This window comes from Saccopteryx bilineata, chromosome 1, assembly GCF_036850765.1.
Source record: "Saccopteryx bilineata isolate mSacBil1 chromosome 1, mSacBil1_pri_phased_curated, whole genome shotgun sequence".
In the NCBI taxonomy this organism is placed as follows: Eukaryota; Metazoa; Chordata; class Mammalia; order Chiroptera; family Emballonuridae; genus Saccopteryx; species Saccopteryx bilineata.
The window spans coordinates 79,726,378-79,754,048 of NC_089490.1; the positions used below are offsets into that span (position 1 = coordinate 79,726,378).

At 49.9% G+C, this 27,671-nt stretch overlaps 1 protein-coding gene across 4 annotated transcripts; it reads left to right on the plus strand.

The window, feature by feature from the left end:
• The first annotated feature begins 360 nt into the window (after positions 1–360).
• MLC1 (modulator of VRAC current 1) lies at positions 361–27,077 on the plus strand. 4 transcript variants are annotated; one of them, XM_066254878.1, is made up of 12 exons: positions 361–498; positions 1,219–1,399; positions 2,690–2,779; positions 4,575–4,628; positions 5,367–5,468; positions 16,583–16,681; positions 17,046–17,117; positions 18,219–18,335; positions 19,210–19,266; positions 19,842–19,964; positions 23,480–23,611; positions 24,900–27,077. In XM_066254878.1, the coding sequence occupies exons 1-12, from the start codon at positions 437–439 to the stop codon at positions 24,972–24,974; spliced, it is 1,164 nt and encodes a 387-aa protein (XP_066110975.1). In that variant the 5' UTR covers positions 361–436; the 3' UTR covers positions 24,975–27,077. The 4 variants fall into 4 exon arrangements, with proteins under 4 accessions (XP_066110975.1, XP_066110982.1, XP_066110993.1 ...); XM_066254885.1 differs by having other exon boundaries at positions 23,483–23,611; XM_066254896.1 differs by having other exon boundaries at positions 435–507.
• Positions 27,078–27,671: the final 594 nt, after the last annotated feature.

Below are 27,671 nucleotides of genomic sequence, written 5' to 3' on the forward strand. Positions count from 1 at the left end.
TGTGTTTGCGCGCGTACACGTCATTGTGCAGGAGGTTTCCTTGTATGATTATGGGGGATGGGGAAAGGCTGCTTGAAAGGAGGTATAATAAGGCCTTTGAATAAAAAATTATGTCTCCAAAACCAAGCACTTGCTCAGCCTGCAGGACTCTGTGCTGGGGTATTCCACTCACACTTCTTCTGAGAAGGCTATCCTGGTGCCTGCAACCTCTCCGTCTGTCCTGCATGGGATTGAGGTGACCCCTCTGTTTCCTGGTGGAGTTAAGACAGGACCCTGTAAGGCTCCATGCCAGCAGTTACACAACTACATAGACGTTTTCAGGATCTGCTTCATCTCATTGAAATTCAGGACGAGGTTCTCCTGCTTTTGGCTTAAGTGCAGATTTGCTGAGCTTTTGTTCCTCTGTGAATAGTTGTTGCTGGAAGCCCCAGGCAGGATGACTGGGCAGCAGCGAGACCCTCACCCGGAGACCAACGCTGCCCCGCAGGCAGCTGTGAGGTGAGCCTGGTAGGTTCACGGCTGGGACCTGACACGGGGATGTGTTTGCCTGTCCAGTTACCACCTGGAGCAATATAAGGGCCGAGAGGAGCCAGTGCATCCTGGGAAGCAGGAGTTGAAAGGACCGAGGGCCAGTCTGTGGGCACACAAAGCCTAGCACTCCGCCCTGAATCCACACGGGCAGGTTTGTTTTGCTGGGAAAGTGGCTTTTTTCACTTGTTTATTGCTTGTTTTTTTCTTCAAACTCATGGTACTTCGGTATGAATGATATTTATTTTATTAAAAACAACTTATATATTTTCTTTTTGGGGGGAGAGGTGGTGGGTGAGGCAGGGAGAGAGAGACAGGAACACTGAGCTGCTCCTGTATGTGTCCTGACTGGGGAATTGAACCGGCAACCTCTGTGCTCTGGGACAACACTCCAACCATCCTGCCAGGGCTTATTATTATTATTTTTTTTTAGAGACAGAGAGAGGAAGGGAGAGGAGGGGACGGGGTAAGGGAAGCATTCATTTGTTGTTCCACTCAGTCGTACATTCGTTGGTGGCTTCCCGTGTGTTCCTGACCAGTACCCTCAACTTTGTTTTGAGACGAGGCTCTAAACCAACTGAGCTAATCGGCACAGACAACAACTTATTTTAGGAGTGTTTTCAGAGTGATCGAAGACACAGAGCTCTGGGCACAGCTGCTGTGTGACACTAAGATCAGTGTTGTCCCCAGCACCATGACACGGGAAGAGCCATGCAGGGAGGAGCTCAGCTATGACCGGATGCCCACCCTGGAGCGAGGACGGCCAGATGCAGGGAGCTACCCTGATGCCAAGCCCGGTGACCTGCAGCTGTCGTCACGGCTGCCACCATGCTTCAGTCACAAGACATGGATATTCTCTGTGTTGATGGGGGTGAGTAGCTGCACCAAGACCACAGAGGCATCGTCCCCATGAAGTGTCCCCTGGTTGATGTTGCTCCTAGGCCAAGTGAGACAGAGAAGCTGGTACTTTGCTCTGGAGGGCCCTGCAGGGCTGGGTTCTCCAAATCACTGCCCTCTGTTCACCAGTATCTATTGGCACCAGCCCCTCCAGCCTCTGAGTTCTGGCTGCTTTGTGTCTGCCATGGTTGGGACGGCCCAGGGTTGACCTGACCATCTCCAGGGTCATGCATGATGCTGGGGCAGCCTCCACAACCTTCAATTCCTAGGGAGAGTCTGGAATCAGCCTGCAGAGGTGGGGAGGAGCCTTTGGCAGAGTGGACAGTGGGACAATGTCCCAGGATGGTTGCCAGGCCCATGGAGACAGAGCAGGCCCGTTGGCCAAGGAGCAGGGTCAGCAGGGAGCTGGGGGTCAGACATGGTGGAGGACTAACACTTGAGGAGACTTGCCTGGGGTCCTGGGACATTGACCTTCAGATGTGCTTGGATAGGCCTCAGTGTGCACAGTCACCTGGCAACCCCAGGGCTCCATGCCACCCTGGCTGAGAACCGGGATCCAGGCCAGGCCCTCACAACCCCCCTAGGTCTCAGGACCTCCAGGTAGCACCCCCAATAGTCCTACTCACCCTCCCCTCAGCCATGACCCCATCCCACTGAGACTGGAACCCCTACTTGCGTGGGGCATTGAGGAAGCTCCTCTGCTTTCCAGCTCCTGGAGCCCTGGACTCTGCAACAACCCCAGCTGCCTGTGACCACAGCCCCTGATCCTGCTGCCCCCTCCTCTCACTTAGCTGTGGGTTGTGGTCTCCTCTGCCCCTCAGGCCCCCGGTCCCAGCACTGACATCAGAGTGGGGCATATAAGGCTCACTGCCCAGATCCTGGGTCCAAGTGACCTTTAACAATGATGTCCACTCTGTGAACTTTCCCTCTGCAGGGAGTTCCAACCTCTCAGCCCTGAATCAGAAAGGGCTTCATGCCTGGATGTGGGGATGGCTATCCTGAGGCCCAGAAATTGCACACATAGGAGTGAGGATGGTTTCTGGGGAGAGGTGCCATTTCTTGACTTAAATTTTAACAGGGCCCCTCCTTTTCTTCCCCAAATAAATGTTGAAATGCATTGTTTGACACTGTGGGGAAGGTGGGCCATGGCTGTCCTTCCAGCAGGAGTCAGGTCTGGCGGGATCCAGACATGACGTTGGTGCCTTAGCTCTGCTCCATGGTGTTCAGACAGCCATGCTGTCTCCTGAACTGTGCTGTGTTGCAGGGCTGCCTGCTTGTGACCTCGGGGTTTTCGCTGTACCTGGGAAACGTGTTTCCTTCTGAGATGGATTACTTACGTTGTGCTGCAGGTTCGGTAAGCAGCATCCTTGGTTGTGTCTTCTGGTACCAAAGTTTGCAGTTGAGCGTTTGGGTTTTGTGCTCTGAGATTTACCCATTGCTGTCACTCGCCATTCATTCGGAATCTCCTCGTGAGGTTTCAGCTTCAGTAGGGAGTATGGCTTTTGAAAATGACTGAGCCACCCCACAGACTCCAGGCTGGAACAGAGCCCTGGTCTCTGGCATCAGTGGCTTCGGGCTCTTTGTGACTTGAGGCTAAGTCCCTCCCCTCCTACAGCTTGTGCCCTGCCTGTGGGGGCTGCTGGTCATCACAGGGCACATCCTGGATTTTGGGGGGCCTCTCACCCACCTGCTCTCTCGCTCCAGCCCCATCATCATCCTCGAATGTCTGAAAACACAAACACAAGCTTTCCTCACCCCAGGCCCCAACTCCATGTTGCTGCCTTACAACAAAACTCCTTGAAAAAACTTGACCCACTCCTGCCGCTCTCTCGAGAACCTTCTAAGTGACCCTTTGTCGTCACCACTGGAGCAGCCCTTGTTGGCACCACAGTGACCTGACCTCTGACCCAGATGGCTCCAGGGCAATGCCCATCTAGGCTGGGTGTCCCAGCAAAATTCTTGGCAGTGCCCTTCACCCTCAGGTGACAGGCTGGAGAGACAGGCCATGGGGTCCCACAGGCTCCTTCTGGGCCCTCAATGGCCCAGCTCCCGCATCCCCTTCCAAATACTGCTGTGTGTTCTGTAGGTTCTGACCCCTCAAGTTGTGCTGCCCTCACTGTGGGGTCTGCAGGGGTTTGTCTCCTACAAGAGCAACTCCTGGTGTGACCCCTGAATTCCTCCCCCCCACTGATACCCCTCTGTCTACCACCTCACACCTTGACAGTCCCATATTTGCCCTTCCTTTGTGTTTCGCTCCTGTGGGGGTGAAAGTGGGGCTTCCCGACAAGAACCTCTGGGACTCTGGACCCCAGAGAGAGGGGGAAAGGGAGGTGTGGAGAAACAGATGACTGCTTCTCCTGTGTGCACTGACCAGAAATTGAACCTGGGCCTTCCACATGCTGGGCCAATGCTCTACCACTGAGCCAACCAGCCTGGGCCCCTTTTGGGTAATTTCTTAAGTGGAGATGAACCCTGCTCTTGAGCCATAGGAAGTTGCATTCCAGCTTCCAAGTGTGTCCACCTAGAATACTGTTCATTAGTAAATGTCTTTTTTACCTAGTCAGAAAAATTAAAACTTTTTCTATTTGTTTTTTATTCAATGGGAGGAGGGAAGGCAGAGAGACAGATTCCTGTATGTATGCACCCTGACCAGGATCCACCCGGCAAGCCCCCTACCTGGTGATGCTCTGCCCATCTGAGGTGTTGCTCCGTTGCTCAGCAACTGAGGTCTTCATAGCACCTGAAGCAGAAGCCATGGAGCCATCCTCAGTGCCCAGGGCCAACTCACTCAAATCAAGCTATGGCTGTAGGAGGGGGGGGGGAGAGAGAGAGAGAGAGAAGAGAGAAGAGAGAGAGAGAGGAAGGGTTGGAGAAGCAGATGGGCACTTCTGTGCGCCTTGACCAGGAATCAAACCCGGGACATTCACACACTGGGCTAACGCTCTACCACTGAGCCAACTGGCCAGGGAAAAACATTTTCCAGAATAAATTACTCTGAAAGACCAGGGGACTTTCAACATCCAGCAAAAATCGTGTCTCATGGGTCGGCAACACTGGATTTGCTGATGTGTCCTGGGCCATTGGGGATGGAGATTTACGGGACACATGGGTGACTGAGCACTACCCAGCAGACTCTGCTTTCTTTCCAGTGCATTCCTGCGGCTATTGTGAGCTTTGCTGTTTCCAGGAGGAATGTCAATGCGGTGAGTCCAGCCTTCTGTCCAATCTCTGTGCCTTGGGGCAACCACACAGCTCACGGGCTGTGGAGGAGACCCCAGGCCCTGTGCGCTGGCAGGCACACACATGTGTGTATGCACTCATGTATACTTGTGTGTGTGTGTGGGCGTACACACACGTGCCACTGCCCATAGCAGGAAACCCCCTGTGTCCCCACTGTAGGGCTTCCTGTGCCCTCCAGGAGCTCACAGGATACCTGCCCAGGTATTCTTATGTGTCCTAGTCTTTAGGATTTTTAATTAATGACTTGGAATTAGATTTATTTATTTAGTAAGAGAGAGAGACAGATAGGAACAGACAGACAGGAAGGGAGAGAGATGAGAAGCATCAATTCTTTTTTGCTGCACCTTAGTTGTTCACTGATTGCTTTCTCATATGTGCCACGACTGGGAAGCTCCAGCAGAGTGAGTGACTCCCTGTTTAAGCCAGTGACCTTTGGGCTCAAGCCAGCAACCATGGGGTCATGTCTATGATCCCACGCTCAAGCCAGCAACCCCGTGCTCAAGTTGGTGAGCCTGCTCTCAAGCCAGATGAGCCTGTGCTCAAGCTGGTGACCTTGGGGTTTCAAACGTGGGTCCTCTGCATCCCAGGCTGATACTCTATCCACTGTGCCACCACCTGGTCAGGCTGGAATTAGTTTTAATGTTGTCTTTACTTATTTAGTTACGCAAAGGAGAACAAAAATCTCTCGTCTTCTTTCGCAGATTCCCAATTTTCAGATGCTGTTTGTTTCCACATTTGCTGTCACCACTACGTGTCTAATCTGGTTTGGATGCAAACTTGTCCTGAACCCGTCAGCAATAGACGTGAGTCCCTGGAGCCATGTGGTCCCCAAAATGCTTGCTTGTCTATTTTCCCGGGGGTGTCTCCTGCTGAGGCTCTGCTGCGGGGTGCGTGGTTTGTCTCACCATGTGCCGTCTGTGGTGGGAAATCTGTAAATGAGTGTTGTGGCTCTCAAGTCTGACAAAGTTGGAGAATTTTATTTTTCCTTCTGAAGAAGAGAATTCTTTATTTTCATTGATTCCAGTGGACAGATGTATTGATAATATTTTAATGCCTCTTTCATAGCAGTTCTTAAAAATTAACAAGAGCATAGTGACGAATCACATCAAGTCTGTGATGGTGATGGCGGTGACATGCGCCTCTAAGAAAAATAGAAAAGCCTGTCATTTTCGTTTCAGAGGCAAGACAGGCAATCTCATAAAAGAGAGGACCTGATTAGAGACTCCTCACAGGAAGCTCTGGGTGCAATGCTAAACCACTTTGATTAAGACCAAGGAAATGATGAGGTGGCCCCAAAGAAGGCTGGGCCACGCTAACCAGGCACAGAAATGGACAGACATGCACGGTTCTGAGGGGAACCCCTGGCTGCCATTGTTTGCTATTTACATGACCTTAGGATTGAGGGCTCATACCAAGGTTGCCGGGTGTGAACATGAGTGTAAAACAATTGTCAGTGTTAACAACAGAAAAGTGAAAATGTAGTTTAAATGCAGATACTGTACTTGTAATTGTCCCCCTGACTCAACTCGACACATATGGTTAGACTAAATTTCCTTTATCACAGTTCTGGTCATATCACCCTCTCCCTTGCCCCTTTAAATACCCTCAGTGCCTCCAGGCCAAAGTGAAAACTCTAGAGCCTGACTCTCAAGCCGTCCACAAACTAATCCTAATCTACTTCTTATTTATTCTATATGTGGGATTCCCTTTTTTTTTCCTAACACTTTATAACGTGATCTTGTTCCATACAGTCCCACCCTCATGCCTTTGCTCAGGGTATTTCTTGGTGTCTCTTTCTTTCTAGCTCAAACCAAGTGCCAAATCAAATGCCATCTCCTTCCCAAGGTCCTCCTCCTGCTTCCTTCCGAAAGTGCTTCTCAACTTTTAATATGCATTGAGTCACTGGGGCATCATGTTAGAATGCAAATTCTGGTTCAGTATGTCTCAGTTAAGGTCTGACATTCTCCATGTCTAACAAGTTCTCTGTTGATGATAAGGTCCCCAGGGCACACTTGGAGTAGCGAGGCCCTGGAGAGAAGCATGTTTATTCACTAAATCAGGGGTCCCCAGACTTTTTACACAGGGGGCCAGTTCACTGTCCCTCAGACCGTTGGAAGGCCACCACATACAGTGCTCCTCTCACTGACCACCAATGAAAGAGGTGCCCCTTCCGGAAGTGCAGGGGGGCGGCAGATAAATGGCTCAGGGGGTCACATGCAGCCCATGGGCCGTAGTTTGGGGACACCTGCACCACAGGGCAAGATTCCAGAGAAGGGACTATGTATTATTCACTCACAACATTCTATAATCTTTAAAGTACCCATTTTGGCCTGACCTGTGGTTGGATAGAGCATCCACTTGGAATGCTGAGGTTGCCCCAATTCGAAACCCCCCTGTCAAACCCGCCTCATGCAAGAAGCAATGAGCTGATACTTCCAGCTACTCACCACCATCCCCCTGCCTTCCCCTCTCTCTCTCCTCTCTCTAAAATCATTAAATAAAACCTAAAAAAAAAAGTAAGTAAAATAAAGTACCCATTTTGTCTCCTCAAAAATAGGATTGGCTTGGCTCATTACTATTTTGGTTAAATACAGTGACTTGATAAATTTATGTTAATGGAATTGAATATGCTTTTTATATCACCTTTCCCCCCCCATGCTCTTTTTTTAGTTTAATTGCATTTCATATAGGTAAATATGTGGGAAGAAAGGGATCATCTGTAGGTTAGGATGCCCCAACATGTTTAGATAATGCTAATTTTGTTAAGATAATAGCTAGTCTTGTATAGCTGGGGTTCTTCAGTGCAAAAACAACCCTCCCTACCTCAAGCAGAAAAGCCATTTGTGGAAGTATATTAGGCAGCACATAGAATTGTCGAAAGGGTCAGAGACTACACAGCGAAAACAAGGAACCTGTTATGCCAGAGGACTCCACAGTCACACCCTTTGGGCATAGACTCTGCAGTTCACCATGTGCTTGAAGTCCTGAAACTTTGGCCACTACTGCTTCTGAAAGCTGTATGTATCTGCCACCACCCTTGCCACATGGAGTCTGGCTTCATTTTTCATGTTCGAATTAGTTTCCAGTACGTAACAAATTACCACAAACTGAGTGACTTAAAACAAAAGAAATTTATTCTCTCATAATTCTGGAGGCCAAAAGTTCAAAATCAGTATCATTGGGTGAAAATCCAGAAGGCATCGGCACAGCTACATTCCTTCCAGAGGCTCTAGGGGAGAATTTGGTCCTTGCTCCTTCCTGCTTCTAATGGCTCTGGCATCACTTGGCTTGTGGCTGCATAACTCCTCCTCAGGCCAGCATCTTCAAATCCCTCTTGGCCCTCTCATCCTATTCTTGTGTGTCAAGTCTCCCTCTGCCCACCTCTTATAAGGATACATGTGATTTCCCATACAGCCCACCTGGATAGTGCATGTTACTCTTTCTGGCTCAATAGCCTTGATTTAATCACACCCGCAAAGCCTTTACCATATAGGTAACAATCACAGGTTCCAGGTATTAGGGCCTGATATCTTTGCAGGCTATCCTTCAGTCTATTACAATGGGGTTTGCTTCTAAATTAAAGTCTCACCTGTGTACTTTCTGGTGGAGCCTAGTTCACATGCCTACTCCTGAGCTGCAAAGGAAGCTGGGAAGTGAGCTTATCTAAAAGATGTTCTGAGATGACAGGTGGCCAAAATATATGTCAAATATCAACTAAAAGTCTCCACAGCTCAAAAATGAACTTGGTGCCGAATATTTAAACCAAGAGAAGTTACCTACGGCTGAATGTTTGGGGAACCAAATTTCAAGCCATGCAACTATTGACAAGGAAAACTACCAATCTAGAAAACCATTTTCTTTGACTTCAGGGGCTTGGGATGGGTGGCAAAAACAGAACAAAACAAAAATGTCAGTATGGCCTTGGGGCTATGTTTCTCTTCTGATTACAGGAAAAATTTGCCCCAGGACACTAATATGGACAATTTAATTAGATCCTATACTATGGTACCTTGAGATACAAGCAGACCAACATATGAATTTTTTTTTTTAAGATATGAGCTGCGACTCAGTCTATATTTTTGTTCGAGATCCGAGCGAAATTCTTTTTTTTATTTAATATTTTATTTATTGATTTTTAGAGAGAGGGGAGAGAGAGAGAAGGGGGAGGAGCAGGAAGCATCAACTCCCATATGTGCCTTGACTAGGCAAGCCCAAGGTTTCGAATCAGCAACCTCAGTGTTCCAGGTCGATGGCTTTATCCCATTGCGCCACCACAGGTCAGGCCCGAGCAAAATTCTGAGATACGAGTTGTGATTCTGGAAGCTGCTGCTAGTTGGCGCGTTGGCACATAGATCCAGTATTGGCAGCACAACACCAGCATCTCGTTCTTTCTCACATGTTACCCACAGAATCAAGTCGAATCTCGTGCACTGTACTCGTTCTTGCATAATTTTTGCATTTTTTACTAACTATTTTTGTGTGCTATCATGAGGCCGAAGAAAGTGAGTGTAAAGGACAGTGGTGAGAAGAAGAAGAGAATGATGTCGATAGAAGTAAACCATGAAATAACAGAAAAACAGAGCGTGATGTTTGAGTGATTGAACTGGCAAGGCTGTATGACCACAATACACCTACAATTTGTACCATCCTTAAACAAAAGGATGCCATCAAAAGCACAAATCCAGGGAAAGGAACTACAATTCTGTCCCAATTAAGGACAAATATCCATGAAGAAATGGAAAAGCTTCTGCTGGTGTGGGTGAAAGAGAAAGAGCTGGCAGGAGATACAGTGATGAAGACTGTAATATGCAAAAAGGCACATATTATTTATGGCGACTTGAAGAAGAAGGAACCATCAACCTCAAAAGAGGCAGCAGAAGATACGTTTAAGGAAAGTCATGGCTGGTTTGAAAATTTCAAGAAGAGATCTGGCATCCACAGGGTGGTGAGGCATGGTGAAGCTGCAAGTGCTGACGTTAAGGTAGCTGAGGAGTACAGCGCACGTTTTGCTGTGCTTATCGCAAAGGAAGGCTACATCCCCCAACAAGCGTTCAACTGTGACACAACAGGATTGTTTTGGAAAAAAAATGCCCCGGAGGACTTGCATCACTGCAGAGGAGAAGAAGCTGCCAGGCCATAAACCCATGAAGGACCGTCTGACCCTTGCATTGTGTGCAAATGCTAGCAGTGACTGTAAAGTAAAGCCACTGCTAGTGTATCATTCTGAAAATCCTTGAGCCTTTAAGACTCACAAGATTCTTAAAGAAAAACTGCAGGTTATGTGGTGTGCCAATGCTAGGGCATGGGTTACACAGCAGTTTTTTATTGAATGGGTAAATCTCATCTTTGGTCTTGAAGTGAAGAAATATCTTCAAGAAAATAAACTCCTGAGAAAGCATTACTAATCCTTGATAATGCACCAGCCCACCCATCTGGTCTTGAAGATGACATTCTCGATGAGTTCAAATTCGTGAAAATCCTCTACCTTTCACCCAACACGACTTCAATCTTGCAACCTATGGATCAGCAGGTCATTTCCAACTTTAAAAAGCTTTACACAAAGCACTTGTTCCGCTGCTGCTTTGAGGTGACTGAGAATACAAATCTAACCCTTCAAGAGTTTTAGAAAGATCACTACAACATCGTGATATGTTTACGCATTATTGACTTGGCATGGCGAGAGGATATAAGAAGAACCTTGAACTCGGCATGGAAAAAGTTATGGCCTAATGTTGTTGCAGACAGGGACTTCGAAAGATTCAAACCAGAGACTGAAACTAAGGTAGAAGCGTTGGAGGAGATTGTGTCCCTCGGAAAGTCAATGAGTCTGGAGGTAGATGAGGGTGACGTAAATGAGCTCATCCAGGAACATGAGGAGAAACTCTCAACTGAGGAGTTGAAGGAGCTACAGATGATGCAACATACAGAGCTTCTGCAAGAGATTAGTAGTGAGGAGGAGGTAGAGTCGGAGGAAGTGATTTCTACAAGTGAAATTAAAGACATACTGGCAATGTGGGAGAAGCTTTCAAGTTTCATTGAAAAGAAACACCCAGAAAAAGTTTCAACTGGTCGTGCTTCAGCACTTTTTTTTTTTTTTTTTTGTATTTTTCCGAAGCTGGAAACGGGGAGAGACAGTCAGACAGACTCTGCATGTGCCCGACCGGGATCCACCCGGCATGCCCATCAAGGGGTGATGCTCTGCCCCTCCGGGGCGTCACTCTGTTGCAACCAGAGCCACTCTAGCACCTGGGGCAGAGGCCAAGGAGCCATCCCCAGCGCCCAGGCCATCTTTGCTCCAATGGAGCCTCGCTGCGGGAGGGGAAGAGAGAGACAGAGAGGAAGGAGAGGGGGAGGGGTGGAGAAGCAGATGGGCGCTTCTCCTGTGTGCCCTGGCCAGGAATCGAACCCGGGACTTCTGCACGCCAGGCCGACGCTCTACCACTGAGCCAACCGGCCAGGGCCTTGGCACTTTTTAATGACACTTGTTTGTCACATTTTCATAACATTTTATTTATTTATTTTTTACAGAGACAGAGAGAGGGATAGATAGGGACAGACAGGAATGGAGCATCAATCATTAGTTTTTTGTTGCATCTCCTCAGTTGTTCATTGATTGCTTTCTCATATGTGCCTTGATAGTGGGGCTACAGCAGACTGAGTAACTTTTTGCTCGAGCCAGCAACCTTGGGTTCAAACTGGTGAGCTTTTGCTCAAACCGGATGAGCCCACACTCAAGCTGGTGACTTCGGGGTCTCAAACCTGGGTTCTCTGCATCCCCAGTCTGATGCTCTATTCACTGCGCCACTGCCTGGTCAGGCCCATAACATTTTAAAAGGCAGGTAAAAGCAAACCTCTTTGGATAGATTTTTTATTCAAAAGTCCTGCAAGTGAAAGTGCCAAAGGTGCAGCCAAAAAGGCAAAAACAAGTGATGATTAAATGAAAAATACGTAATGTTAAGCTTAGGCTAAGATTAAAGTTAAGAAAGTGTATTTTTTTACAATTAAGTTTTTGTGGTTTCATTTTAAGTAAAGAAAGTGCAGTTTTAGTTTTGTTTAAAGTAAAGAAAATGCAGTTTTAGTTTACATTTAGTGTTAAGAAAGTGCAGTTTTAGTTTACATGTGTCTACAGTGCCTGCATCCCTTCCTCACTCCCTCCTCCTCCACCACTCACCTCCGTTAGCCGCACTCGTCAGTCTCCAAGGTAAGAATACAGTACTAAATAACACTTTTTTCTTTTATTTCATATATTTTATTATGCATTGGTAAAGTATGCATGTGTGTTTCTTAATTAAAAATATGTCTTTTTTCATAATTTAGGATGGTTTGGGGATGTTTCACAGGGCTGGAACGAATTAAATCTATTTCAGTTATTTTAAATGGGAGAAATTTGTTTGATATAGGAGTTGACTGACTTACGAGCTCATTTACAGAACAAATTAAACTCGTATCTCAAGGCAACACTGTACATTTTAGGGAAATAAACATAAAAAGTTCCCTGGGATAAATGTAATAAAAACCATGCAGGACTGTATTGGAGAAAATACCAACAGCTTGCAGAGGATGGTAACACTTCTTCTTGAAGGAAATCCTTACCACGTGGAGGTGGGTCTGGAGTAAACACCCCTGCTGCACCTGACAGGCTGAGGTGGTGACCAGGGCCAGGGAACAGGTCTCCTTGAAGAATAGGTTGGGGACTGGTTCCTGCAGCCTGGAGCTGTCACACAGCCATCCTGATGAGACAGGAGACAGGAGACAGGAGCCACCCTACGTGGGTCGGGCACAGCCGCCCTGCCCCTGCACACCCACTGCCACAAAGACCCAAACCTAAATGAGACCTAACCAGCTGAGGCACAACCAGGAGCGAGCGGTTTAAGGGCGTATGCTATAAGGAAGCCCAAATTCTCCCGGGATGAAGTGTCCCTGGGTGTGTGAAGGACCCTCCCTCCCCACTCAGAGCCACAAGAAAGAGTTACAGGCACCAGGAACTGGCTGTAGCCCCTCACCGAACAGGAAGCCACGCAGGCAGTCAGAGTGATGCTCAGCCTCATCAGGAGCCAGAGGAAGTAAATAAAAACCACAGGCAGAGGACAATTTCCAGCATCAGACAGGGAGAAGCCCCAGGGCACTAACCTCCCATCCAGGTGACACTGATAACAGGCTGTGGGCCTCTGGAAAAGTCTGGATTTTGAAGAAACATATGCACTGTGACTCAGTAAATATAACCCATGGTGCAACGCCTGGAAAAACTTGAACATGTGACCTGGAAGTGTGGATCCTAGCAGAATGTCCTTTTGAGCAAACACCCCAAACCAAAAGCAATAATCCAGTGTCCATTATCAAGAATGGTTTCCCCATCGTCACAGAAGGGGTTGATAAATTGTGAGAGGTACTTGACCACATGCTGCACAGCCCTCTAAAGAGTGGCTGGTGGGTCAGCAATATTGGTTTTATGTGGACAGTGTCCCTCTAGGCCCTCCCCCCACAGTCCTCTGTGCCAGAATCTGCAGGTAGCCATCGTCAGGTGCCTCCTGCCACATGGGAGTTTGAGCCATTCTAAATTGAAGTGCTGCCTGTTGTTCTAGGGTGTGATCCTGAACCACATGATCCTGAACCTCAGGACCATGATGTTGGGACCACATCATTTTTGGGTTAAAAAATAAAACACATCTGTCTGAGGACACACACACACACACACACACACACACACACACACACAGTGAAATAGAAAACCACAGCATGGGAGAGGACACACAGGAATGTGGCTCAATCACTTGTCCTGCCTGCTGGCACCTGTAAGCTGAGTTCCCTGTGCATCTGTCCCCAGGGCTGCCATTTGACTATTGGGCATCCTTTGGGGTTTGATTTACTTTTACTTTTCCCAAGTGGTGCTTGGTGGTAGAGCTGTCTGCTCTCTGCTTTCCCACCTGCACCTGAGGGTCTGCACCATGCCTGTCCCCACCCCCCACCCTTGGTGGCACTGCAACTGTGTCGACAGTGGGCACTGTATCACTCCTGCTTTTGTAGAGATGGATCTGGATAGGTCCCCTCCCACTGTCCACTCCTGCAAACATGCCAATGTGGATACACCCAAGAGTGAGGTTGTGGAGTCTACCTAATGCAACTTCACCGTGAGTGCAGCTCCATCCACACCCTCACCACCTTTCCTGCATTTGTCACCATCAGCCATGAAGGTTATGGTTTCTGGTCACCAGTACTTCTGAGCCCTCTCTACCTGCTCTTTCTTCTCGTCAGGTGCCTGGTCACATCTGTGAATGCAGAAAAAAAAAAAAGAGACATCTACTAAGTAGGGCTCCTGTTGGCTAACTGGCCTTTAAAGAAAACAAAGACAGACAGAAAGGAAGGGCAGAGCCTCACAGCCATTTCTACACTGGGGCATCTCACAGAAACTGCCCTACAAGGGAGGAGTCTGCACCTGCCCCCTTGCACTGTGTCCCTGTCAGCTGATCAGCCCTTATAAAGAAGCTCCTGGAGCCCCACTCATATTTCAGCTGGGACCTACTCCTAATTTAGAGCTCTCTTTCCTCCTTTTGCCAGCTTGTATTATGAATTTACCTTTGCCACCCAGCTTAGTGTATCCCAAGGTTCTCTTTACCAGGCCACAGTCACAGAGCTCCAGGGAAAAGCAACCTGGTCTCAACTCTCCAGGCAGAGGAGAACAGAAGCTCCATATCCACGCATGCTGCAAATGGTTTTTTCCAGTCTACCTGAATCATTACCAGCTAGCAGCAGCGGTCATTGGGACTTGGACATGAGCTGCAAAGTATAGAATGGTGACAACAATTCCAGTGCCATGCAGACTTTTCCTGTGGGGAACTTTCCTGGACTCCTGCTCCTTGTGACAGCTCCTAACAGACTGAACTGTGGTTGGGTTGCATTTTTCAGGGATTTGGCATGGTGATGGGGCCAACTTGGACTTGGTGAACATGTTAAGGACACTACTCTTTTAGGGATTCTTGCTGTATTGGCCAAGAGTTTGCTTCAAGGCTTTTAATCACTGTAAAAAAAAAAATAGAGGACTGGATGAAGAAGATGGGGCACATATACACCATGGTATACTATTCAGCTAGGAGAAATGATGACATCGGATCACTTACAGAGGAATGGTGGAGTCTTGGTAGCATTGTGCGGGGTGAAATAAGCAAATCAGAAAAAAACAGGAACTGCAGGATTCCATACATTGGTGGGACATAAAAGCGAGACTAAGAGGCATGGACAGGAGTGTGGTGGTTACAGGGGGTGGGGGGGAGGGAGAGGGGGAGGGGGAGGGGTACAGAGAGAACTGGATGGAGGGTGGCGGAGGATGATCTCTCTTAGGGTGATGGGTATGCAACAGAACTAAATGACAAGATAACCTGGAAATGTTTTCTTTGAATGTATGTACCCTGATTTATTGATGTCACCCCATTAAAATAAAAATTTATTTATAAAAAAAAAAAAAAAAAGAAGCTCCTGGAAACCCATTTCAACGAATAGGACAGAGGCTTTCTCCATCTGCACAGCTCTGACCAATCAGAGTTGCTCTATTGCGACCAATCAGGGACTAAAGGTGGGGACTCCTGTCTATATAAGCCAGCTCCCCTCTGGCTGGGAGACAACCCTTTCCATGAAGACTGCATTTTACAGCTGGAGCTGGAGATAAGCCCCAAAGAGATTTCTCCAGAGCAGAACAGACACACGCCACAGAACAGACCATTGCAGAATGGAGCTGCCTAGCTGAAGAGGGGCCTGGCCCTGGAACAGCCTCAGGGCTGTGCTCTTTTCATAGCTGTGCAGTAGCACTATGGAACTGTTGGTACTAAATAAAGGTTTCTTCTTCACTGAACGCCAACTCTGTGATTCCTGTTGGTGTTGAAACTTTGGTACCACCAACCATTGGTTGACACGTCCTTGGCTTACCTTTAATTGGGGTGACTGCACCTGATTTTACAGAGTGGATTAACCCTCCAGTGCAGACAGTGCTGCTGTTGTGGGTTAGTCTGTTATGGGCAGCCCCACACTTGCAATGGCTTCATTGTCTTCTGTCTTCTGGGAGAAGATCCCACCAGTTTGCTCTTCCTCACAGTTAGTTGACCTCTCTTATTTCAAATATATTTTAGAATAAGCTTACTGAGTTCCTTAAAAAATGCAGCTGGAACGTCATTGTGATTAAGTGCACAGAATAATTTTGTGAGAATTGATATTTTTATTATGTCATCCCATCTGAGTGCATAGACTGCCTCTCCACTTATTCAGATCACTATCTGTGTCCTTTACTACAATTTTAATGTTTTCTGTATTCTTTATTAAGTCATCCCTGGTTTCATAGGGACGAACAAGACAGGGGAGCAGGCTGAGGATGGGCTGTGTGAATAATGTCGGAGATCCAGCACAGGGGCTGCCCTTGGTTGTTGGGTACCTGTCCTCAGATGATGAGGGCAGGTGGAGGAAGGAATGGCTGGTTTGTACAATACATGGTTACATTGACTTTTTTTGTATATAACTATGTGAATATTAATTGACATTAAATTGGAATCTCTTAGGATATTACTCTATGAATATTAATATAGATGTAGATTCATGTAGCTGCCAACACAGGATATGGAATATTGCCCCCCAGAGTCCTCTGATATCCTCAATTATTGACAATAGAGCCACTATAGACGTGCACAGGTTTTGGGGTGAATATAAGTTTTCCTCTCTTCAGGAGGGGCAAACCACCAAGAATGGTTTAGATTGGGGCCAATAGCAGGGGCCAGCCCAGCCCTCCAGCTAAGAACAGTTTAAAAACAGATGCAGGTGAGGCATCTACCCCTGGACCCAGAACGCTGCTCGGAGCTGTGAGTTGGCATGGAGAGTCTGTGGTTAATGAGAGGAGGAAAATGAGCAGGCTTCACAGACCTTCGTTCTCCTTCCGCAGATAAATTTCAACCTGATTCTGCTCCTTCTGCTGGAGCTCCTCATGGCAGCCACAGTGATTGTTTCAGCGAGGTCCAGCGAGGCACCTGGCCGGCAGAAGGTGGGTGAGGCTGTGTGTGGACATTCCCAGACTGTGGGCTCATGCTGCCTCCTTGCAGGGCAACCCCCACCACCGAATGCTCACCTGCCCGAGGTGGGCTGGGCTGCCCCAGCTCTCCAGGATCTCAGAGGCTGGTGGCCTCTCCAATGCCCCTACTAGAAGTATTACACAGAGACCCAGTCTGTTGAAAGTGCCACCCTGGTGTGAAACTTCAGCACATGCACGGGCGCCTGTTTGAGCTTCTGCTCTCAAGTCTGATAGTCATGGCCGACTTCTAGCCGCTCCTATTGAGAAGACCCCTGGGGCGGACTGACCAGAGGGCAGAGGGGGGGGCACAGGAGGTCATGTGTCATTTCTTTTTTAGGGTTCCATCTCTGACAGCACCAACATTTTGTATGAGGTGACATTTCCTGCACGGGTCCTGAAATCCTATTCAGTAAGAAAACTTGCCTTCTTCCTTGTTATTTTATTTCATTTGGGGGAGGGGACGGTTCAGACTGGATTAGACTGGCACGTTTATTTCTGAAGATGACTGGGATATGACTGCATGGATGGTGCACATGTGTCAGGCCAAGAAATACCACTCTGATGGCAGCATTGGTGACAGAGCACCTTATCCTAGAAGCCGCCGGGTTCTTTCAGGGCCAAGCTTTCCACAGGTCATTACTGATTATGCTACTGGTGTGGCTATGGACATAGGTTGGAGAGGGTTACACACTGTCCTGGCTGATGCCTGCCACCCCTGAGGAGCCCTGAAGCACAATCCCTGTCACTCTCAGAAGTGTCCCAGTTTGAAGAATAAATTACATGGACACCCTCTCATTTAACCTGAAGTCCTTTTTTTAGGTCTGCTTGGGCTACAACTGAAAGCTGTTACCTCTCACTCTGAGTTGGCATCGTTGATTTCTCTTCCTGATTCTGTAGATTTCTGCTGTAGGATTTTAGAACCTGTGTTTTTATTTACAGACCAGTTTAGAATTGCTTCCTGGTGAATTTTTCTTTTCTTCTGTCATTACATAGTAACTCGATCTTTAGTAATGGTTTTGCTAAAGGTTTCAGATAAAATCTGTATCAACTGCTCTGAGTATATTAATTACCTTTGATTGCTGTTTGCCTGGTGTGGCTCTGTGCTTACTTTTGTTCTGGTTTGTCTCCCTGAATAAATGCACTGTCTGCCTGATTCCTAGCTCATCTGTCATTCTCTCTAGGGTCATTTGAGTTGAGCCCATTCCCTGGGAGAGTGACTGCGGGAGCCTGTGTGTATTTTCCTGTCCTTCTGTTTTCCGTCTGTGCCTTTCCCCACCTTGCCTGCCTGCCTTTGAATTGGTGAGAACATCTTCCCTTTCCCACTGATTTTGGGTTGGAAGGGATGCATTTTGGTACTCTTGAGGAGCATTTGACACAGTGTGCTGCTCCTTTGCTCCAGCTTTTCACACCTCCCCACCCTGCCTGCCTCATCAGCGACTCCTGTGCTCTGCAGCTCCAGGCACCCATCTGGCTGCCCCTGGTGACACTACCTCCACTGTCTGCCTCACAGGTTATTGAGGTGATCGCTGGCGTCTCTGCCGTCCTGGGTGGAGTCATCGCCCTGAATGTGGACGACACCGTCTCAAGCCCACACCTCTCAGTGACGTTCTTTTGGATCTTAGTGGCCGTGAGTATATCTAGTGTGGCCTTCATCCACCTGTCGTGGCTGGTTCTTGAGCTCAGTTCTGGTGGCACTCAGGCAAGAAAGCAGCGGAGAAGTGGGGGGGAATATGACGATTCAGTGAGTCAGTGTGGTAGCTGCTTTTATTTTATAGTTTTTGTTATTTTCTCCTGAAAATTACTTTGTTTTATATATGTAATTTCATAACCTGTTACATATTTATATTGTTTTATAACATACGTATTCATAAAATGTTTACTGTATGCTGTTATTTTATAGTGAGTACTACCATAGTAAATGCTTAGCACAACAGCCAGCACATAGTAAATGCTTAATATATGGTCAGAGTGGCCACGCCACATGCTGCCAGGCGCCTCCACATCCAGGAGGCATGGCATCTCCTGGGCTCCTGAGTCTGATCATGAAGAAATAGATGACCAGATGCTAAGGCCTGTGCTGTGGACACACTTCAGAGACATGTGTACCACGATGGGGACAGAGGCTGAGGTCTCCCTGCAAAGCAAAGCATGACCACTTATAGGGTCCTGAGCCAGGAGCAAGAGCAGCTGTGAACGTTGTTGGGGCAGCTGGAGAAGCTGAGCACAGCCTGGACCTGCGCTCATGCTGCTGAGCCGTGTTACGTGTCCATGTGCACTGCACAGGATGGTTCAGGACACGCATGCTCAGCCACGTACACGTGTTTGGGGCAGGCGTGGGCCGCAGAGAGGAAATGTAGGGGACGTAGTGATGCCAGAAGTTGCGCTCGGGGAGCAGAGCGGAGAGCCTCGGAGCCCGTCTTCTCCTGGCCACAGGAGGACGCAGTGGGATCTGACCTCTCGGCTTGTCCCCTCTGAAATCTTCCTTTTCTCTTTTCTCTTAGTGTTTTCCAAGTGCCATCGCCAGCCACGTGACAGCAGAGTGTCCCAGCAGGTGTCTGGTAAGTGAAGCCCTGTCCCCAGGGTACAGGGGCCCGCAGAGCAGTGTCAGGGATGGTGAGACCCTTCCACACTGCCCTGTGGGCACCAGGTGGCAGGCTGTGGGGCGTCTGTTGGGGGGACATGGCGAGTGTGTCCAGTGTGACTCAGGAGGAGGTGCTGACTTAACAGAGGGAGGAGCTTGCCTCTGGCTTCATTCTGCATCTGGCAGGTGGTCATTTGTTCAACAGTGACAGTTGCCAGGCCTGGGCCTGAGTGCCCCGCGCTGATGCGGAATGTGGCCCCGTCACTTGGAGTCACATGGCCTCTCAGGCTGTCAGCATCTCTGTATGGTGTGGGGATGGGTGTCAAGGCAGTGGGAGTGAGCCAGTGACCCACAGTATAGTTTTTCACCAGAGTGGACAGTTGTGCCCAAATTGAGAAAACTCGTGACAAACAGTGCAGTTGGGATTAGTGGGCAGAGCAGGGCAGACCCTTAGCAGGAGCCGCACACTGAGCAGATGCATGGATTCATAATCGTTGTGGTGGGCTTGGGCCGGGGCCCCGAGCGCCGTGATGGCTCCTTCTGCTCCTGCAGGTGGAGGTGCTGATGGCCATCTGCAGCCTCACATCACCGCTGCTCTTCACGGCTGCGGGGTACCTGACCTTCAGTGTGAGGAGAGCCGTGGACGCATTTGAGGGTTACCCGCCAGCCATCAAGGTGCGTGTTGTAATTTTTTTAAATTTTTTTAAATTTATTCATTTTGAGAGGAGACAGAGAGAAAGAGAGAGAGAGAGAAAGAGAGAAAGGGGGGAGGAGCAGGAAGCTTCAACTCCCATATGTGCCTTAGACCAGGCAAGTGCAGGGTATTGAACCGGCGACCTCAGCATTCCAGGTCGATGCTTTATCCACTGTGCCACCACAGGTCAGGCACGTGTTGTTCTTTTAAAACCATAGACACCTGTGCCTCATGCCTGGAGGTGTCTCTGGGACAAAGCTTTGCTCACCATCTGACCGCACTGGGGGTGAGGCCAGCTCCACGTACTTTCTGTGTGGACTGTTGAGTATTTGAAGCTCTGTGTCCTTTTGCCCTGGGGACCAGCACTGCTCCCAGCCCGCTGTGCTCAGGCTGCATGATCTCATTGTCATACCCCTGTGACATCCCTGCTGTCCTATTCAAATTCACTTTTCATAAATCATCCCAAGAATGTGGCTTGGGGCTGAGCCCCATCAAGGGTTGAACTTGCATTTGGCTGTAAGTCACAAAACAGTCTCTTCCCTCCCTCGTGCACTGACTGTTTGGAGTCCTGGCTGGATGGGAGACAATCCCATCTGTGAATTTGTTTTGTGTAGTGTCAGTGGGAGTGCAGGTGTGGCCAGCCAGCACGGTTCAGCAGCAGCTGCCAGGGGGCAGGAAGGAAGTAATGAGGTAGCAGGCTGGGTACCATGCAAACATCTTGTCCAGCACCTTCTCCTGAAGGTTAGCAGTGATGGCTGGTCCTGGCCTGGGTCATCCTTACATCAGAAAGTAAAACAGGTGATCCTTGGGCCTCTGCTCTGCCATCCTGTGTGGGCCAGGAGGCCTTGTGAGCCAGGATGCCTGTGTAAGGGGGCTTTTCTGTTGAGTACTGCTGAGATATTATTATTTGTACAGTGTTGCCCGTTATCCTCTGACGCCCAGGGACGCCCAGGGGCCTGCCATGATGCAGAACATGGTCGCGCCCTGTAGGCCTCTCCTGCAGACGCTCCAGATGCCCAGGCTCCCTGGTCCTACCCTGGCCCCTGTGGAGGGGACCGTGCGTAGAAGTTGAGATCAGTGGGCTGGTGGGCTCTTTCCTTCTAGGGTGCCACTGCTTCTATAAGCCCTTTCAGCAGACAGAGCTGAGAAGAGTGTGTACACAGGGTGGGGCAAAAATAGTTTTACATGGGTGAGAGCACATGAAACTCTGGTTTTATTCTTGTATTACTATTTATTAATTATTGTATTATTTTCCATACAAACAACTGTAAACACCAGCCTGTGTTAAAAAACCTCTCAAATTTTATATTCTTGGGTTTTCTGTTAACTTGCAGCCCTTTTCCTCTTACTGCAAAAGTCTTGTTTCTTGATAGTTTTGGGGCACTGCTTTATTTTACCTTGCAATGTACAGTTTTCATCGTCTCCTCCCCAGTGCTCACCCAGTGCACCCGCTGAGTCAGCTCCAGCCTGACCTCCTCTCTTACAGGCCGGGCCCCAGGAAAGGAAGAGCCTGTCTGTACTGGTAGTCGATGCGGTCACATTTAGCGGTGTCTGTTTATACGCAGCCTTAAAGTTTGAGGCATTTTTCCTTTTTAATAGTGTTTTTGAATATATGAAACCTTTACATGGTTCAGTAGTTGGACACACCCATCTTGCGGGAAATCACATGGGTCACTGTGCTCTTCTCTCCTTACAGAGCAGGCCACACACTGTGGTCACATTTCCACACCTGGCTTTTTTATTTTTATTTTTTTTAACTGAACAATTTTTTCTGGAGTTTCCTTGGACTCTGTTTGACACATGTCCTTCAATGACATATGTACAGTCTGTGTGACCCAGGTCACCAGCCAGTCCCCAGTGAAGGGATGGGCTACTTTGGGTCATGAAACTGTGATCCACTTCACAGGGTGTATCCGGGCTGTGTGTCCCTGGGACAGTTAGCCAGAGGGCAGTTGTGGGGTCAGAGGGAAGAGTTATCTGTATTATTAGATCCTGACAGTTACAGGGCAACGGGGGGTTCGTCCCTCCTACCGCTCGCGGGAGCAGCTGTCACCTGAGTTTTGAAGCAGGTGAGAGGGTCCCCAGTGTACACTGTGGCCACATCTGCCTCTCTTTCCCGTGAACTCTGTCCTCTGTGCCCTTCACTCGTGGGCTCTGACAGCACAGGGACGGGCCTCACACCATAGTTGTTTTCATTCTGCAAGTGGTGATTTCTGTCATTTGCACACTTCTGTGTGTTTGTGTAGTCACACTTACTGTGTTTTCCTTCATTGCGCCTGGACTTTCAGTTGTAATCAGAATGGCTGGTGCTGTGTCTGGAGCTTGTCCTAGAGCGAGGCGCAAACTGGGAGCAGGCCCGTCTTTCTCACATGGTCTTCCATGGAGCAGGGACCTCCCTGGAGGGCTGCCATGAAGGCGACTGGAGCTACTGAAGGTTCGGGTGGGTCTGCCTTCCCCGGGCCCTCCGTCACAGGTCTGTGCATGTGCACGGTCCTGCCCTGGACACAGAAGCTTCCAGCAGGCATGCCAGTGGCCCAGCGCCCAGTCACCAAGGGCTCCATTCTCAGGGCAACTTGCCAGCGGCCAGACTCTAGATGGCAGTGTAGCTACAGTTGTGCCCCCTGTCTGCAGGGACATGTCCCAGGACACCCGGGGAGGCCTGAGGCCACAGGCAGTGCAGACCCTGGACAGGCTGTGGTTCCCTCCCTGGTCAGCTCCTTCAGCTGCACCTGGGGTATTGTTTGTGCTAACATTTAGTAGCTTGTATTTCAAGGCAGAAGGACATCATGCAGGGTGGGAGGTATTGGGTAACTTGCATTTATCTTTGTAACCTTGGGGCTTCCTCTGTCCATGTGCCAAGTGCTTCTGTGCCCTCTGGTCCTGGCTGCTTCTCAGACCCCTTCTTCCCGGCAGCCTATGTCGGACCCTAGCCTCCAGCCTGAAGATGAGAAGAATTTGTTGGGGTGTCTGTGTTGCTCTGCCTAGGACCTTGTCCCTCTGTTTCCTCCAGAGCAGACTCTGCCAACCTTGAGAGCATGTGTCCAGTATACACACAACTGGTCACCTTCCCTAAAGGCTACCTCAGTGTGGCCACAGTGGTTTTCATGGCTCCCTCACTGACCCGTGTGGTGGTTGGGGTGCATGAGAGACTTGACCGTGAGCAGCCTGTGCTATCCACAGGGTTGTCTTCCTCTGGGTCATTGTGTGTCCGTTAAACTGGAACAGCAGAATTCAGCAGAACTGATACCTTCATTGGGCAGAGGGATCCTGCTCAGGTTACTGAGATGACAGTGAGATGGATGTCAGCTCGAGTGCCTGGGCCTGACGCTGCTCCATGCTAACCTGCTCGTGAGCTGAGGGACAGGCACTGGGAAGCTGGCTGCGTGGTCTCCTCAGCTGGCAGTGTCACAGGCTGGAGGTCATGGGGTGGGGTTCCTGAAAGCCAGGCTCTCCCCCTTCCAAAGGCCCCTGTGCTCAGGCTTGTTTCTGCTGCCAGCAGTCCTATGACGTGCTCCTGCTGATGCTGATGCTGGAGCTGCTGCTACAGGCCAGCCTGCATGTGGGCACTGTCATCCAGTGCGCCAGCTTCAAGGTGGCCAGTCCGCAGGAGCGCCCCGTGGCAGCCGAGGTGAGTGCTCAGAGCCTGTGACCTCCCTGTCCCGGCAGGACCCTTCCAGGGCCTGTGCTGAGTGACTCCCACCCTTGCTAACTTCTGTCAAGACCCCCGAAACATCTTGGAGAAGTAAAATATGGGCTTTTTTTTTTTTAAGCCAGCTAGGCAAACACAAACCTACCCTGAAAAAATATGCGAGCCCAAACACTTTCAGTTTTACTCCTGCCAGGATTCACGCAGATCACGGCAGTCCCCTCCCTGGCAGACGTGGTGGTATCCATAACCTCTGGCCGGTGAGCTCTCGAGGGTCATGCCAGCCCCTCGGCCAGGCCCAGGCTCAGGCTTCCAGGGCCTCTGCTATCCCCATACCTGAAAGTCTGGAGGTCTGCCTCTCCTCTCTGTGGGCAGCCCACCCAGCGCTGTGTTCATGGGGACACTGGCCCACTGCCCTTCAGGTATATGATGCCCTGTGCAGGGTCCTGCAGAGCTGCCCGGGGTGCACAGGACACTCCTCCCGCCTGAGGATCCTCATGGTCTCACATCCTGTGTTCTGTACACTCTAGCATTGTGTCCCCACCTGGATGCTCCTAGTCCTTGTGGGGGATTCGCTCCTACCTGTGGCCCCATCCTAAGTGACCCTGACCTTCTCCATCCAGTCTTGGTGCTGTTCCTCCCATCATACTCCTCAGATCCACTGTTCCCTGTTGTCACCTGGTTGTGGTCAGTTCCTATGGGGACGGCTCTGTCCCTGGGCTGTAAGTGCGATGGACCTGGTTCTGTGTCAGATGCCAAGGTGCAGGGATAAAGACTCAGAAGCTGGGCCCAGCAGCTGCCTCCCAGTTTCTGCTAGTCTGGGTGACCACTGATTTGAGCATCCTCCTTCTCTGGGTATCATGCCCCTGCCAATGCCGTCACAGTGCCTCAGGCTTGGTCTAGACCCCTCTTCTGTGGGGGTGTCATCCTCGGCCCCCTGTTTATATCTCACTGTGGTATGTACCATTCTCCCATCAGTGAGTATTTGTGGAGAACCTGCTGTGTATAGATGCTGGCCCCTGAGAACTGGAAGGAAGAGGCCTCATGAGCATGTGTGGGTACCCCAGAACCCCAGCCTCCTTGGCCAGCAGGCCAGTGGCCCACCCCTACCCAGAGCCAGAGTGTGGCCATGTGGAGCACTCACCTCTATCCCCGGCTACATTCCTACAGAGGGCAGATGCAGGAGTCTCCTTCCGGTTCTTGGGTCAGTGCAGCTGCCTTCCTCCACATGGGTGGTTAGAAAATTAACCTTTGCCTGCCTTGGTTGCAGGTGGCCAGAAGCCCCCTAAAGGAGTTTGACAAGGAGAAAGCCTGGAGAGCCGTGGTGGTGCAGATGGCCCAGTGACAGCGGGAGGGGAGATGGAGGCGTGGGCCGCTGGCCCCAGCATGCGACCGTGCACAGCCACTAGTGTCCTTGAACTACTGCTTTCTAACCCCTTTCCCATGATGAGGGTGGGCCAGGCTGCAAGGTGGACTTCTATTTCCTTCCTTCCTTCCTTCCTTCCTTCCTTCCTTCCTCCCTCCCTCCCTCCCTCCCTCCCTCCCTCCCTCCCTCCCTCTCTTCCTCCCTTCCTTTGTTTAAGTGAGAGGAGGGAAGATAGATAGACTCCTGCATGCACCCCGACCAGTATCCACATGGCAACTCCTGTCTGGGCTGATGCTTGAATCAACTGAGCTACCCTCAGCTCCCAGGGCCGATGTTTGAACCAATCAAGCCACTGGCTGTGAGAGGGGAAGAGAGAGAGAAGAGGGAGAGGAGGGAGGGGGGAGAAGCGGATGATCGCTTCTCTTGTGTGTCTTGACCAGGTATTGAACGTGGGACATCCGCGTGCCAGTTCGATGTTTTATCCACTGAGCCATGGATCAGGGCCGGACTTCAATTTTCAAATAGGCAAATGCAGTTTTGTGCTTATGGGTTAGTCAGTTCAGTGCCTGGGTGAGGAAAGGGCTCGTGCTGGGACTGGGCTCCAGGTGCTGGTTTAGGTGGGTTTCCTCTCCACTGTGACCTGCTGCCCCTCACCAACTCCCTGCTTGCAGACAGTACATACACACTGACTCAGCCCATTTCAGTGTTCCTCTTCTGAGTTGTGCCAGACTGACCCTTCACTAAGCACTGTTTTCTTGACCAGAGTGGGCCTGAGTGCTCTATCCTGTGTCCAGACCCTGCAAAGCTGCTGCTCCCTGGAGCGTGGGTGCAGGGCAGCCCACACCCACGCTTCTCTCACGCGATGTCTACCTGCCACACTGCTGCCCTCTCTCTACTCAATTCATGCATTGCAGAAGGACCCTGCCTGCTCAGGGCACTGGTCCATGTCCAGTCAGCTTATATTCGTCACAGGTCATTTCCAGCTCCTAAGCTCTTTGTCAGCACCACGTGGAGATTGACCTGTCCACTGGGTTCTGGCTCAGTGATCTTTGGGGTGGGGCTGCATAGAAGACCACATAGAACTGACTGGGTCAAGTCTCCATGTCTCTTTAGCTTCCGTGACCTGAGCCAGGCCACGCCCCTCCTTCCTGCCCTGTTGGCTCCTTTCTCCCCAGGCCAGGCTGCTGCCATTACCTTCCAGATAGACTGCCCCAAAGTCCTCGCCATCTTTTAACATGTAGTTCACCTTGATCCTCACTCCGGAGGTCTGGCTTGGGCTGGGGGGGTCTCCTCCTCTGTCACTGCTGCCCACCTGCCAGACTGCAGGGACAGATTGGGTGTAAGAATAACATTTGCTTTGATTAAAATCATGGTGAAGAAGCAGTTTATATGCCACCTCTGTCCCCGAGCACACCTGGAATTAACTGTTAGCTTTTCCTCATTGACATGGGCACCAATGAATCCCCATAAGGGGGGCACTGTCTCAAAGTGGGGGCATCGCTTATTTAGGAGTTGTTTTTAGGCCAGTACCTTCTCTCACAAGGCTACAGGTTCAAGGGGTTTTGTTGCTTCAGAGCAAGGAGTTGCTGGGAGAGTCTCAAGTTCCTGCTATCTTAGCTCAGGTACATCTCTCAGGTCCAAGGCTGACGGAGAGGCCTTAGCCACTGGGATCAAAGAACCATTAGCCCCAGGAAATGAGGGCTGGTTGGGGCTGGCCAGGGGTGGACCTGAGGGAGACGCATCCAAGCTGCCTCTCCAACAACCCCCTTCTGCTGTCCTGGGCAACTCTGGCAGTCAAGGGCAAGCAGGGACCTGTGGGCAATGCCGCAAGCAGGTGAGTCTCACCTGCTCCCATGTAGATCCCACCCAGCCACAGCCGCAGCCCGGGACACCTCCCCTCCCTGCAAAACCAGGGAGGAGGCCAGGTGGGGACGTTCTTGAGCTGGGACAGAAGCCACAGAGACCGCCCAGGTGGTGATGTCATCTTGGGTGTCCAGAAAGTCTCAGTCTTAGAGCCCTAATTGGGTGCCTGTGGACTTAATTATAATTTTATCAGTTTACATTTTCTTTGATAGTTAATAATGCCTGAGAATAAATATTAATATGTAAATGTGACCTGTGGCTATTCAATTTGGGGTGTCCAAGTGTCTTCTTGCTCAGGTTCTGAAAAAGCTGAGAGGTAAAATGTAGGTAGGCGGATGAGGTGAGAGCTTCCATTCAATTCATTCGTGATTTAGGTAACGCCTGAGGCCACTCTAGGGGGCGCTGGTGAGAGCCCAAGGGGGTGTGAAGGACCCTACGTCACCGAGTCCTCCACAGCTACTTCAAAAGCGGAAGCAGAACATTGCTTTGGGTTATCTTGGCAAGTTTAAGTACAAAATAAAGATGATTGAAAGACAAGTGAAGCTGACATCTAGGTTTCGTAAATTTACTGCAAGTATGGGCACTGGTGGGTAGGTTGGTCTTACCCACTCACTCTTCGGTCCACAAAGATGCGGGAGCAGAGAGGTGGGGACCAAGAAGGACACGAACTTAGGAAAGGAGTGCAGGAGGCCTGAGTGAGGGAGACCCTGGTGAGCACCGGCCCACGGGAGATAGACGCAGATGCTGCTCCGGGTTCCTCCACTGGACTGGGCAGCTGCCCCGCCCACACCCCGCGGGCAGCCCCCGGCTCTC

Coding starts and splice junctions, on each gene's coding strand:
- MLC1 (XM_066254878.1), top strand. CDS start 437: ATGACTGGGCAGCAGCGAGACCCTCACCCGGAGACCAACGCTGCCCCG. Junction 2,780..4,574: donor TACGTTGTGCTGCAGGTTCG/GTAAGCAGCATC, acceptor CTTTCTTTCCAG/TGCATTCCTGCGGCTATTGT. Junction 17,118..18,218: donor GGGTCCTGAAATCCTATTCA/GTAAGAAAACTT, acceptor TCTGCCTCACAG/GTTATTGAGGTGATCGCTGG.